Source organism: Triplophysa dalaica, chromosome 10, assembly GCF_015846415.1.
Source record: "Triplophysa dalaica isolate WHDGS20190420 chromosome 10, ASM1584641v1, whole genome shotgun sequence".
Lineage (NCBI taxonomy): Eukaryota > Metazoa > Chordata > Actinopteri > Cypriniformes > Nemacheilidae > Triplophysa > Triplophysa dalaica.
The window spans coordinates 15163168-15178824 of NC_079551.1; the positions used below are offsets into that span (position 1 = coordinate 15163168).

At 42.2% G+C, this 15657-nt stretch overlaps 1 protein-coding gene across 1 annotated transcript in view; it reads left to right on the plus strand.

The window, feature by feature from the left end:
- The window catches only part of LOC130430795 (polyunsaturated fatty acid 5-lipoxygenase-like), a 69601-nt gene that overhangs the window by 27668 nt on the left and 26276 nt on the right, over window positions 1–15657 (plus strand). The window contains exon 2 of the mRNA XM_056759948.1: window positions 14931–15064. Coding sequence (XP_056615926.1) covers window positions 14931–15064 — 134 coding nt within the window. The remainder of the gene's footprint in view (window positions 1–14930; window positions 15065–15657) is intronic.

Sequence of the window (15657 nt, forward strand, 5' to 3'; positions counted from 1 at the left end):
GAGGCTCCTGATGTGGTGATTGCTGCTGTGATGCTTGCTTCCTGGAAAGTTGTAGATGGCCGAAGGCGAGGCAGAAGCACTGGCCTCTGCGGAGGCGATCGCTGCGGCGACGCTGGCTTCGACGCCTTAGATGGATGCTCTGGCCTCTGCGGAGGCGATTGCTGCGGCGACACTGGCTTCGACGTCTTAGATGGAAGCACTGGCCTCTGCGGAGGCGATCGCTGCGGCGACGCTGGGTTCTGCGCATTAGATGGAAGCACAGGCCTCTGCGGAGGCGATCGCTGCGGCGACGCTGGGTTCTGCGCATTAGATGGAAGCACTGGCCTCTGCGGAGGCGATCGCAGCGGCGACGCTGGCTTCTGCGCATTAGATGGAAGCTCCGGCCTCTGCGGAGGCGGTCACTGCGGTGATGCTGGCTTCTGTGCCTTAGATGGAAGCACGGGCCTCTGCGGAGGCGATCGCTGCTGCGACACTGGCTTCGGCACTTGTGATGGAATTACGGACCTCTGTGGAGGCGGTCGCTGCTGTAACGCTGGCTTCAGCCATTTTGACGGAAGCATAGGCTTCTGTGGATGGTTCTTAGTTGCAGCACTTGGTTCCATGGATGAAATGGGAAAGCTGGCCTTGGCTGAGGCTGTTGCTATGGCAACGCTGGCTTCTTTGCTTGAAATGGAAGTGCTGATCTCTGCCAGGGTAGTCGCTGCGGCGATGCTGGCTTCTTTGGTTGAAACGGAAGTGTTGGTCTCTGCCAGGGTAGTCGCTGCTGCGATGTTGAATCCTGCTGTTAAATCTGCTGCTGCAGAGCCTGAGACTTGGGCACTGGCCCCAGAGCCGGCTGAATCGGCGGTGAGATCTCCTGTTAGTGAGATTTTGGCTGGCATGGAGGATGTTCGAGCTCATGCGTGTGAAGTATGAATTCTCTAGATGATCTTGGAAATGAGGGTTCGATGAGCTTACCTGATGATAGAGCGATCTGACCTGATGTAGCTCTTGAAAGCTTCCGATGTCCAGCGCCCTAGTGCTTGGATTTGAGAGTGCGAGAGGCCTTTTTGGGCTGCTGTGGTTGCTGCGCCTATGCGGAAGGAGTGGCCGGAAAAGTGGTCTGCGGGGATGCCGGAAAGGAGCAGGAAAGCTTTGAGGTGCTTTTGGAACCAGAAGCGTGTAGCTGGGCGGTTAGACTCGTCGACGAATAGAGGATCCGATGTGGTTTTGGTCTGGGATTTCCTGAAGTGGAGGTAGGCTAGGAGGGTCTGATAAGGTTCAATTGGTGAGTGGAGATTGAATATGTAGATGAAATGTCCTCTCCTGGTTTGGTCCGTCTTGCTCTGTTTAATGGAGAATGACATCCTCTCTGAATCGACTACTGACAGGTCGGATACCATTGGATGGGTTAGGGGGTTGAAAGTGGATGTTGTGGAAATTTCTGAACATCTTAGAAATCTGAAGAATGCTAGGATAAACTTGGTGTCGAGTGTGCGATCGACGTGTTTGGAGTGGTATCCTTTACGGAGGGTGGAAATGCATCTGGTAAGTATATCCAGGGTTATGGGTTGCCTTGCATCCTGGCGAGCAGGCTGGGTACATTGAATGCCTTTGATAAGCATAGATGTTTGGGAGCTGGCTATGGGTGCAGATTAGGAATTGAATATGAGTTTGTGGAAGAACTGGACTCCACTCATGTAGCCTTTAATTGAGCTGGCCTGGAGGTTTTTTGAAGAGTTTAGGAAGGAGATGAAAGAGGTGATGGTGAGGACAGAAAATCGGGAAAGGGAATGTTGAACGCCAGGTGAAAAGACTTGAAGCTTTTCCATGCAGTGAGATAAGATTGGAGGGTCCTGAGGGAGACGGCTTGGATGATGGAGTTTAGAGAAGCATCGAGGAGGGTTTTTAGGGGGTGGTTAACCGGAATATCAGCTCCGAATAGGGAGGTACCGGTGTTGGCAAAGGGTCTGCTTCGGGTGCCAGCCGCCTGAACTTCTGCCAAGATCTGATGTTGCCTGGGACTGGGGGCGGTTCCAACGCTGGTGCGTTGATTGGCACTGGCATTGCTGTCGCCGTGGCCAATGTGAAGCTTGATATCCTCTGTGGAAGAGAGAAAAGGGAGGGGATTGCAGCCGCCTGAGCGGCTAGCGGAGCCATGCTCGCGCTAGCGGCGGCTTCTAAGGGGGCGGTGATATGGCCGAGGACCGGCACCTGCATCGCTAGCTGAGGCAGCCTCGCGCTAGTGGTCGATGGAGGAGCCGTGGGCCAAGAGCCAGGGGCAGGGAATGGGTGGGAAAGCACCGGAGCTCCGGGTGCTTGTGAGCGTATGTCTCCTGGGTAACTAGCATTGCCAGCTGCTGGCGGGGCGTTGTTGGGAGACTTGTGCTGGAATGCGGAGTGAAGGACCTCCCGACTAGGGGTTCCATAGCATCCGGGGAATCTGTGGTGCTACCCACGCTCGCCGATGGCCTGCTACTGCAACCTGACGATCGTGGCTCTTTCTTGTGAGGGAATGTCGACATGTGCGGCCGGAATCTGATGCAGAAGTCTGTGGACTTGTTTGCTTCTGACCAGGGACTCCCCGAGAGCCCATATGGCTGGCAGGCATGTGATGATGTTGAGTTACGCATGGCGAGGTTTGTGAACGTATAATGCCTCTGAAACCTCTGCTTGCAGATGGAGTTAATCAGGAGTGTGCAAGATGCTTAGCTGTGGAGGGTGAGCGTTTTACGGACACCCCAATAAATTTGCTGTTTTAACTTCAAATTGCTGTGCACACTGTATGGGTTGAACACAATTAATTATTCCGGAGTCAACATAGCAGCTGGGGTTTGATTCCAAGATGCGGTTGTGTTCATGTAGAGAGATGAGGGAGATCTTGCGGTGAAGCAACTAGTAAATATGCTTAGGCGTGCTGCTGTCTGTCTAACTTAAAGTAACAGCGGCAAGCATTGACCTTGTTCGAGCATCTACGATTTAAAACGTGATAACTGTATGGACGCATAAACAGACTGCTGGTGTACAGTTAACGAGGTTTAGTACACATTACAAAGCCTTGTTGTCTGCCCAACAGATACAGAAAATAAGTCATTAAGAACCTATTTATTTTGTATTTGGCTGTATTGCTTTAAAACAAAGCTCTATACAACCACTGAGAGAGTATGAAGCGGAACTAAAGTGCATGGCTAGTCCGATATTACTCGGTGACGTCATTGATGTGCAATTTAGCACTTGACGTCATCTGGCGACATTTAGCTATTTTTCGGGCAGGCTTAGTTACTATCAAATGAAAGGAATTGGCAACACTGGTTCACTGGACAGCACGGGCACAGAGTTCATACATAAAACATTGTCCCTGCAAAATAAACGACCAAGTGAGTATGCTCGTGCCGGCCAGCGATATACCATTCTCGAGCGCAGCAGAGGCAACGGCATAACGGTGGATAAAACTAAATGTATTTTCGAGTAAAAAGATTGTACTCACCCAGCTTCTTGCGTTTCGGCTGTTCAAACCCAAGTAAACTCAGTTTATAAATACATTGTGATTTATCAGAAATGAGTCGTGTAATTTGGGGTTGATCCGAGTGACTTCATGGAACAAGAATTAATTATTTCCCCCAAGATGATTGTTTCTCTTCGCAGAAAAAGTGTACGCCCGTTGAAACGACATCGTATTGGCGAATCGTATTGATCGGTTCAAAATGCGGCGACCTTGTGAGCCTTAATAGCAAATGCTTAGTGGTAGCCAACAGCCTGCGTCTGAAACACTGCCGTCCCTTTAGCAGTGAGCTCTCACTAGCAGCGGTGGCGTTTACAACGAGCCGGCGTTGTGTTGCGAGCTAGCATGCCGGCAGCACTTGCATAAGGGAACGAAAGAGGTGACGAATGCTACTTATTCCAGTGGGAATACGTTATCACGTCCCGAAGCTGCGGGGAAGACGTATTGGAAATGTTGCTTTACGGATCGGGCCTGTCGCGTGGCTGGTCGGCGTTTAAAGATCCGTAAGGTCCCTTGAATACATGACGTCCTTCCTGTGTTGATGAACCCATTAAGAGTTTGGTTTTCATTGTAAATGGTTGTCGAAAAGCGGAAATAAATGTATAATGTTAACAAGCTGCTGTTTTGCGTGTGTGTCGATGGGCATTGCAGTTGCGAGACGTTCGAGACATGATTATTAGCCTACTCATAGAGAATCCTCGGACATGGCTTCGAACGAAGCGTATCGATGCTTAATCTTAGGAGATCGAGCAGGTAAGATGGTTTCCCTATTTATTAGCGAGCTTGCTAGGGCTAAATGTGTACAGCTGTGATTGCTGATTATAGACCAGCCGGCTGATTATATGCTCCGGCTCCTCCCGAACTTTGTTAATTAAACATCATTTCTATTTTCAAGATGTACATGGGCTGGCAGAGTACCAACATTGTCTAGTCGAGTCTTACCCATATCTGGGGTAGATGAAGCTTATGCGGCAATTTGTGAAACTCTTGACAGTCTGATATTACGAGCACCTTTAGGTCTTGAGCCCTTTTTCTGCCAATGGTTTGTGTCCTCAGCTACCTTTGTTTGCATCTGTACCGGTTTGTCTGAGCTCACTATAATCTGATGAGAAGTGCTTGGTTCACAGAACTCACCGGCTATGTGCTGAGGGGGTCCACGGCGAGTATCAGCTGTGTGTTCTTGCAGGGACGGCAATATTGTGAGTAACTTTGTTTCGAGAACTGCAATCTTTTGTAGAAGTTTGTGGCAGTTTGAGCAGCAGGTGTTTGTTCATTCAGAAGAAGGCATTTTCAAACCAGTTTGAGAGTGGTTAGCAGAGTTATCCTTAAGAGTTTCAATTGTCGGCAGTAAGCTGGTAGACCACTATCCTAAAAGAAATTCTGGTTGCTGAGCATTCGAAAGTTTTGAAGTATTTCCCAGTCTTTGGTTTTAGTGCCTTATTTTTTAGTCTGGGCACTGTACTGAACTGCTGGTGTTTAAATAAGATAAAGCATAAAAGCAGAAGTGCAAAGCACAGAGCTGTTTTTAAATGCGTCCGATCAGTAGCAAAGCCAGAAGCAACAGCCGTGAACTAAAAAATGTAGTTACGGTTATGTAGTCCCACTGGAGTTTTTATATTTCTTTTAGTTTCAGACACACCCTCCATGCACACTTTTACTATTTCCCCATCAGTAAAGGGCTTGTTGAATTTTCCTAAGAGGCACAGTATTCTTAAAGAACACTGTAATAAAATTCAGACATGGAAGGAAGGAGGCGGGAACCGGAAGACATTTTGAAACATTTAATAAAGTAATAAAACAGCAGGCGACCCCTCACGGACGACCGCCGGCGAACAACAACACAGTAAAACATAAATACATATACACACTTCGGGCCCGGTCCTTTCTCTTCGACGGTCCGGTCGCTCGATCCTTTTATATGCTCCCAATCTCCTACGTGATTCGAACCCGGTGTGCGCACAGCTGGTGTTCATTCACAATTACTCACCGGACTCGAACCACGGTCTCGCCCCGCCTACTCTACTACAAACACTTATTTGCTGGTTGTTGGTAGGTAAGTGAGAGAGGGAGGACCAGTTTAGATTGCTCATACTGGGCTTTGAGCAAATATATTTTCTGTGTTCTCACCTCGGACTGATGTGGGTAAGTTAGGGTTATGTCTAGTTTCATAATGCCGTATAAGGATTCCACTTTTGACCAACACAACAGACTCCGAGCAAATGAGACAAACTTCACATACAGCTTACATACACATACATCATTTCCGGTGCACGTATACAGCGTGCTTACGTATTACAACATCCCCAAGATTTTAAGAACATTTCAGACATCCAACACAATAAGAGTGTCATTATGATTATTTTTAATTTACTGTGTAACAAGACACTCTATAACAGGATTAACGTCGGTCTTCTTAACACAATGCACACTTCTTAGCATTAATAAAAAATGATAGATTGTTTGATTATGTATGAAGAATACTTATTCAGTCCATATTTACTGTAATCTTTACGAACTGGCTTTCACTCAGCTTTACAAATAGTCCTTGCACTGTTTTGGCTTGATTATGATCCGTCCGGATCTAGTACATTTTGGTCTTGTTTTCTCAGTGTCTGTGTTGTGTTGCCCTGTTTCAGGAGGTTGTGTGATTGAGTTTCAACAAAATCATTGTGACTTTGTTCAGTTGAATCTTTTTGGATGTCTTGTTAAATGTTACTCTTTTCTGGACCTTGAGTGTGTGTGGTGCATAGATTATATGGAGATACACATAGCGGCCTTTCGGACATCTATTTTCATAATAGCAAGAGCGCCTCCAGGCAGCTATTTAGCATTGCATTTCTTCCAATTTATTTCAATGGCAGTGGCGCACCTTGAAAATATATATAACTTAGCCATTGAGTGCTAGAGTTTGCAGTGTTACGGGCATTGCAGATTTACTTCCATTACAGCTATCGCAAGTTTATACTACGTTATTTTAAATACTCTGATGTGCAAAACCTCTTCGAGAAGCTGATCTTACTGGCCTGTTGATGAACAGTAAACCAAAAATTGCTTTGAGCTCCCGGTGTAAATCTTAACCTTTATTCAATACTCAAGAAATTTGTACATAGTAGTAGATTTTTGCTTAAAGATAATACTTTTCACTGTTCCTGTCACATAAGCATATAGGGTTAGGGTTAATAAAACACAAATAAACTTTAATGTGCCAACCCATCAGAAGGGAACCAAGCCGAAAATCGTGGATGGGATATAGAGGTATTGAACTGTGGGTGAGCTGTATTGTTGCATCCCTACTACATATTATATGCTGAAGAGCATTTTTGCGCAAAAGCGAGTCCTGGTTGCATACCTAGAAGAACTGCTTGTGACTTTTTTGCCCGAGTGTTAGTGGAGAAGGTGCTCTCTCTTCTTGCCCCATTTGAGCAGATAACAAAGGAGACAAGCTCATCTGATTCATCTGTGGCAGATGTTATTCCCTTACTGGTAGCACTATAGCGTCTTCTAAACAAAGAGGCTGAAACGTACCACGGAGTGAAAACAACTTAATGGGTGTCATGATTCCACCATCATGTCTTGTTTATTCTTGGTCTTGCGGTGGAGTCATGGCATTGCCTTGGGTTTTGTGTGAGAAAGACATGGCTTTGTTTATATTTTGGCTTGGCATGCTCTTTCTCGTGTCTCGTCAGTGTTTCCCGCCATCTCGTTTCCTTGTTACCTTACGATTAGTGTTTAATCCCCAGCACCTGTTCCTTGTTAATCATCCTTTGTCGGTCTCCCCTTTAAACACCCTCGTGTTCATTGTCCTGTGCGCGTTCATTGTGAAAGCTTCTGTGAATGTTGTTAAAGTTTCTGTGTTTGTGCTTGAAGTAATTGGATGTTCTTGTATAGCTGTTTCTATGTGTACCTGTTTCTATGTGTATCTTGCTGTGTCCTCCCAGTTCCTGTTACCCCCGTGTCTAGTAAATGTTGTTTAGTGTGTATTAAGTGTTTGTTTTTCTTAGTTTAGTTTGTCCGTGTCCTCGTTTTAGTTAATAGTTTATCCTGTTTTGTTTTCCCCTCGTGGGTTTTGTTTTGTCCCCTTTGTTTTGAAGTGTTGTTGTATATTAAAATATCTGATTATTAGTTTACCATCATCTCCTGTCTGCCTGCAATTGGATTCTTCTGCCTTGTCCCCCACCGAGTTTCATGACAAAGGGCACTGTTAGAGGCTTATTATACACACGATGTGACGTGTCTCAGAGATTGATTCATTCATTTTATGTTGACTGGCCATGTGCAACATTGTACCAGAAACCGTAATGATTAGTTTGTCTCTTGAGTCATCGGGTCCGAGCCAATTCGTTCTTTTGTCAAATAACTCCACAGGCAAACCTGCAGCCTGTACCGGAGTCTTTGAGTCCCAAGTCTTTAACGTTACGTGACCCCTTCCCGGATCACTAGTCAAATGCATGTTGTACGTGTTATGTGTTTTGTATTATAGGAAGACATATTATAAAATTATCAACATCTTCTCTAAAACGTACCGTTCTGTTCTTTTTTTTCTGTCAGTATATAAATAAATGTTTCTTATGTATTTCTGCATGTGTTTTTAATTTATCTTATTAACTATTTTGCATAAGAACTGTGCTGGCAAAAGAAACATAAGAAACACTAGTAAAGCCAGTGTTTATGTCTAATGCATATATTACACAAGTGATCTCTTTAAAATAATTTCAATAATTATATACTTTGCTTACTGCATAAGACTTTATAGTAAAAAACTACAACCACTAAACCTTATTGCATTCCTGAGTGACTCAAAATTGTGAATTAATTATTATTACATAACTTTACAGATATGCATAAAAGCAAGAGTTAATAACTGCATGAATATTTGTAAGGGAAGTCAGGAATGAAGTTATTTTTGTATGTACTACATTAAACATGCATCTATTGTATCACGTGACAAAACAACGACTCAAACCGGAAGACTCGGGAGATGAACTAATCAATTCTGTTACCGGCTCAGTCTGCATAGACTGGCCTATGCGGTTGTCACTTGACAAAAGAACGAACGAACGACTCAGACCTGTGGGCTCGAGACATGAACTAATGATTTATGTTTCTAGAACAGATTTCATAGCTTACATGGCTGTCAGGAAATAATTAAATTACTGTTTCTAACTTTTCCCTAACTACAATATATGTTATTTCTAATACGTATCTGATAAAAACTAGCATAAATAAACATTATGGGGTAATTTGGCTATTAACATGCAAGATATATTTAACTCTGCTCAGATGAATGAAATTACTCGAAAAAGGATTCGTTAATTTTGCTGAACGAATTTCAAACATCCGAATCGAAAAAATGAGTCGAACTTCCCATCAATAAAACAAGAAAATTGCAGTTAACAGATCATGTGTGAACGGGACCTTTACGGTAAATCAGTACTTCCAATTCTCCAGTTATAGAAGTAGTAACGTTACGGTCAAATTCCAGTAAGGGACAATGTGTGAACAAAGAATGAATACAACGCATGACGTGCTGACTGCTTTGGTCCAATCACAAAATTCTGTGCAGATGAGGCGTTTATTCGCATTGTTTACAATGCAGGTAAGGGGATAACCCTTTGGTTTCTATGTAGGATATTTACGGCACCTAAGCTTCAAAGCATTGGTGATAAGTCTGCGTCTCATCTCTATCTTAACATCAGAGGCTAACCAGAGAAACTTCTCTAACGAATAGGAACTTATGTGATTTAAACTATCCTTTTCTGTAAATGTATCTAAATGTCTAGGTTGTGTGTTGGTGCTCGTGCCATTTTAGATACTCAACTCAACTCAACTTTATTTATATAGCGCTTTTTACAATTTTCATTGTTACAAAGCAGCTGTAGATGAGACACATTTAATACAAGTATGAATTCTAAAGCAGCCCCCCCGGCCAGGCAGATAGTGAAAAACAATATGCAAACGGTGGTGAGGAACCCAAAACTCCCATCGAGAAAAAAAACCTCAGGGGAACCCAGGCCCAACCAGAGTATTCCAGTTCCCCTCTGGCAAAAGCTGCTGCCTCTGCACAAGCTCAACAGTGCTTGCACAACAAGGCTTAATAAAAATATAAAAATGAAGGATTTAAGATTATCATTAACAATCTAATAGCATTTGAAATGTTGTAGGAAAAACAAAGTTGTCGCGTCCTTTATCCAGCTCTATCCTCTTAGCTCTTGTCAGGTCACCGCTTCCCATTCTCAGCTCTGCCATCAGGTCTGGGCATGAACTGCATCCTGCGGTAACCTTGGAACAAAAAGACAAGACTGGCTGAGAGTAGAGTACTGTTCTGCACTCTTTGATGCAACAAGTACATCATTTGTTGTTGGATGTGTTCCTGGTTCCGGTTGATCTAAATAATGCAGCCTAAATCCTCTGAGGATGAATATTATGGAGGTGTAGTGTATGCAAGATTAAATAGACGAGTCTTTAGTCTAGATTTAAACTAACAGAGTGTGTCTGCCTCCCGGACAGTGCAGGGAAGAATATTCCAAAGTTTAGGCGCTAGATAAGAAAAGGATCTACCACCTGCACTTGATTTAAAAAATTCTAGGTATTACCAACTGACAGGACGCAGTGAGAGCTCTGTATCTCTTAGATATACAAGTTTTGATTTAGGGTTCATTTGATGTATTCATACGTTGGGATGATTCACAGTTCAATGCCTTGCATGTTTCATATTTTACAACTCCGCTTTGAATTCACTATATGATGAGCTATGTTATAAAAACATAACATGCATCATACTTTGTCCATAACTTAGTTTAGGTATTAAATGCAAACTGACCATACTGTCAGAGCTTTGCAAATGAGGCGCCATGTAGAGTTGAGCCGGATACTCTGCTGAAACGAGTATCCGGTACGGATAAAGCACTTTTGCTGTGTATGAGTATCATACGAGTAATACGAGTCAATATCTGTGCTCAGATTGAATAAAAATCCTCATTGGGTAGCTGACTGTGTCTGCGTTCTGTGATAGGATAGTGACAGCGCCCCTCCTCTACACACATACAGATGTATTGTGATGCTGACTGTGTCCGCAGCTCTCTCTCTCTGTCTCTCTCTCTCTCTCTCTGTCTCTCTCTCTCTCTCTGTCTCTCTGTCTCTTCCTCAGTCACTCAGGTTCACGCGTCTTTCCGTTAACGTTTATGTCTCTTCAGCTTCAGGTTTGTTTTTATTTCGGTTTGTAGTACTTACTTATTAACCAGTAGAGTTTTGATAAACGTGGGGTTTTTTGTTCAGACGTGGTGCATGGTAGAATGCGACTCTGCCTGTCAGAGTTTTTTTTTTTCTTTTTTAAAACGTCAGCTGGCTCTAACCAGTTTTTTTACTTCAAATTGTCTGACACTTTCTTGCTGTATTTCTTAAAAAAAATTAAGGAAATAGTGGTATAAAACCATATTACAAATTAATTAGCTACACACACACATACCTGGTGTGGGAAAAAAAAGAACCAAAAAAAATCACACTGATCATAAAAAAATTAAAAGTTAAAAAAAGAAAGTTATGTTGAGATGAAAACTCTTGTTCATTACATTTTACTTCATAATTGCAACCGCATGTGTTGTATAAATTGTTGCAAAACTTGTTTTGTATATAGTTTTGTTATTTTGTTTATCGTGATCAAAACCATTGATCTGAAGCTCAATGCTGATATTGTCATGTAAATAGTTTTATAATCAGCAATAAATATAACAATTTCTGATCAACTCATATCAATTGAATGCTTAAAATAACATACCGGTTAAAGCCCCGCCCATCTCAAGACAACCTGACCCACTTCCAGGTTAAATACCGCCCACTTATCGGTAAGGGCCCCGCCCAGTCCGAGTACAGATACAGATAATTCATTTGGTTAACAGATACAGATACTGCTGTACTCGCTCATCCCTAGCAACATGAGAAACAAAGGAACTTTCTCTGGCCCACTTATCACTTTCATGGCATGGCATATAGGATTTTTATCACAATACTGCAAATCAGAATTGGAAAATATGTATGTGTGACAAAGATTATTATACATATTTTCCTTTGAGCTAAACTAATTCCTTGAGTGAAATTGACGTTTTAAATAACTAATTTCATGTATTTGATCTTGATAGATCTGGTGGAGAATCTTATTTGGTGAGTTAAACTCAGCCTTATTTTAACATGCAGCTAAAATCGCTACAGCACAGTAACAAGGACTAACTACACCTAACACGACTAAGAGAACACTTAAATTACTACAAAACTAGACTAGAGTACATTTACATTTTACATTTAGCTACACTGAACTAGACACAAGAACTCACCCACATGAATCAAACAATGAACCAGCACTGGACAGAAAACATGAGGGCATTATAAATGGATCAAATCAAGAGGGAACAGGTGTAGGGCATGAAATCATAACAAGCAATTAAGAGAAAACGAGAGGTCAGGAACAAAGAAGAGATCTGAGAGTGCATATGGAAGGCAAAAAAGGTCCAAAAATGCCTCTCTCCACATAAGACATTTGGCTCTGTCGTGATCCTCCCATTAGATCAAGAGAAGCATGACATCATGGGACAAAGTCATGACAGAAACCCCTCCTAAAGGAGCGGCAACCTGATGCTCATCAAGACACAAACAAGACGAGACAGATAGCTAAACAGAAAAAAAAATACAGGGCAACATGATAAATACAATAGCCATAAAGGGGAGGGAAGCACAAGAGTCCAAGGGAAGGGAACACAAGTGTCCAAGCGAGGAAGTCCAAATAAGCAAACGTTAGGGCACAACTGGGGCTGCACCAGACTGGATGCCGGCAATTGGGCAGCGCTTCTTGGCGACTGGGCTGCGCTGGATGCCTGCTGGATTGCCAGCTGGGGAGCCGGCGGGGATCTGTGGCTTAACAGTACACCGGCGGCCTCAACCCTGGAGGGGAATCTGATGGCCTTGACCCTGGAAGGTAGCCCGGTGGTCTCAACCATGGGAGGTATCCCGGCAGCAGGAAACATTATTGTAAAGTAGTCTACAAAACAAACGTATTTATGAACTACACAAAAAAATCAGAAAAAGCAAATGAAGCAGAGTACATTAATGAACGTACAGAACACACTGTAGCATACGGTCGGCGTATGGTTTTGTCATTACTTAACAAGTTTCTGTTAAGAAAATATAAGATATCCACAAGGTACGAGTCTTTTCACCACGGGTCTTTCTCTAGTCGAATTATTCCTTATATAACCAAAACCAAACTAATCAATGCTATACTCTTCTGTTCTCTTTATTGAAATAGAATAAGATGTAATACGCGCTTATTTTAGCAAAGAACACAAAGTGTTACCATAAAGTGCAGATTAATCAAAACATTGAATATATTCACATTTCACTTTAACAATTCTGTAACTATAATGATAACTCGAATAGCACCCGACTGCACATCAAAACATTTGATTTGCCACGGCGGGCATAACAATCTGCTTTACCTGCTCTTCAGCTGCTCTCTGCGGTAAGATGGAGAATTTCTCTTCCAGGTCAGTGCGATTTGTTTTAAGTAGTGTTTTATTGAGTTCGCTGCTATCCAAAAGTCACATTCTCTTAAACTATAGTACTGGAAAAGTTTGATTAAACAATCATTAGCCACTTTTAATTTTCATTAGACAATTTCGAACCTGCGCCGATATGAATTAAACAACATGAGCTTTACTCTTTAGGCCACTGGAGACATTAGATGTTCAGCATCATTCTTACTTTTTCTCTACTCCAATCAGAAACTGGTGGGCAAAGTTAGTGTACAAAGCATGTGCTTACAAGAGGGGCTATTTGCAGTCAGTGTAACATTAAATAGACAGTCCGTAAAATATATTAGAAAATCCTTGGGGGTGCTTTGTCGGGGCTTAGCAGTTATCTGAGGCAAGCCCCCCCCAGTGTCGCCTCCATGTGAAGGGCCTCCATATCAAATACATTTGTATGCTTATTGAATTCAAACAATATAATTTTGAAGTCAGAAGCCCCACCAGATTATGAGTCCCCTAACATTAGTTGTTAGGGTAAGGTGTGGGGTGGGGTTAGGGTGGCAAATACATATAGGCGAACTAGGTTGCTGCCTATGCTTGTGTAGCTATATAACATGTAAATATGTATCACTCAAGAAACGTTGAAATCTCCACTATACTTTGACTAAATTGTGCTCAAAAATATTTGTTTATGTTCTGAACATTTACTACAGTACAGAATTTTTATTTAAATTTTGTAGGTTGTAACGGATTAGTTAGTATTAATTCATTATTATTATTATTTGTACTGTACATAGGGAAAAAAATGAAATAACACGCTTGCATGCTTGTATATGTCTTTTTAAGTGCAGTTTTATGAATAATTTTCGTTACATATGTAACAGAGTCAAGCCAGTGCACTGCGTGCTGTGCAAGTATGTAAACCTCACTCCTCTGCCTCAAGGACTCTCTAGCGACAGATGCTAGACACTGCGGTCTTTAGCCTCCTCGCTAGAGCGCCCGACTCCCGTGCAGAACCGACCCGGTTTGAGGCCCGCCTGGTGTAGGTGTGGTTCGTTCCGGTTACACATACTTGTCAAAAATTTTACAGAATTGAAAGTGTGAGTAATGAATGTGTTTTGCAACGGAATTTGTGGCGGCCCTGGCTCCACCTGTATAGATCTGCTACAAGGCGATCATGTATGCTATATGGGAGTTATTCAAATATGTTATTACTCACAGCAGCATGTTGTGGATGTATTGGCAGTAACAAGTCTTTGTACATGCTCTGTCGCAGCAGCTTAGCAGATCTAGTCTGCCAAGACCAAATACATTTATATGTCATGTACACTACCATGCTAAACCCATTTTGTCACACCAGTTGTCATGACAGAACTAAAGTTCAACTTTATGAAACCCATTTAAGCACGACTGATTAGTTTGGTTCATTTAAATCCGGTTTTGGACTCCTAAGTGACTTTTATGAAAATATTTTTGATTACATTTCCCACATACCATTGTCCGAGTTTATTATCATAACTATATTCACCTGTGACTTGTTAACTGTTGTTTCTCTGTCTATTTAAACCCTGGTTAGTCTTCGCAAAGGCTTGTTTGTGTCACACTGCAATTCAGAGGTTTTTCTGTCTGAACATCTTGCCTTGCTCAGTCCCCCCTCTGGATTTGCTTTGTTTGGACTGACCACCTGTGTTTTTTGATTATTTGCCTGCTATCGGGATTGTGAGTTTTTTTATAAAGCTGCATTTGGATGCTCACCCGTGTGTCTTCATGCAGTCCGTGAAATGTTTTACAAAAGCATTAAATTTGCTTGTGAGTATGATATTTTATGTGTGTTTTTATTATTGTCCTTTCTTTCATTTTGATCAACTTCTGTTGTTTTAATGTGCTATAAAAATGAACATTATATCGTATTGAATAGGTTTTCTTTTATGCAGCCACGAAGAAGTACAAGGTGTTGGTGTCTACTAATGGTGAGAAACTGAGGAATTTTTCCTTGACACTGGTGGACTCAAACAATCAGAGCAGTAAAACAACCTCGGTGAAAAAACCCTTTATGGGTTTTGAAAAGGTAAGAATTCGATTTTTTTTAATACAATATATAAATACGGTTTTGTCTTATCTTTTTGCGTTTTGTATGTGCACCTATTATGTTAAGAGGATATAAGCAGAAAATTATAAAGCCATGTGTAACCTGCAAGTAAGTTTTTGTGGCCAACGACGCCACCTGGGGACTTTCAACCAAGGATATAAACACCCAAACAAACTTGGGGACACAAGTTCAGGATTGAGACAAGGTTAATTGGTCAACTATGACTTATTATTCTACAAAAATTCCAATAGAACAAAGTTATAAATATGCAGACAACCATACAAATATTAATAAATACACAACATTTTTTCACACTCGTACAAATACAGGTATCGGTTGGTTACCCACCATCAGTTATACAGTATAATAACTTTTTCTCATTCACAAATACAGAGAGCCAGGGACAACATCCAGGAACCCGTTTCAGAATGCAGGTTTAGTGAAAACTCTGAGTATATTAACGCTGAAATGAGGGAAACTATAAGTTTTCTGTTTCTGTGAGGTATGTCAAACCCGAGAAAGCGGGGTAACTCAAGCCTGTTTCTTTTCTAAAGGAGAGTTAACTTATACTC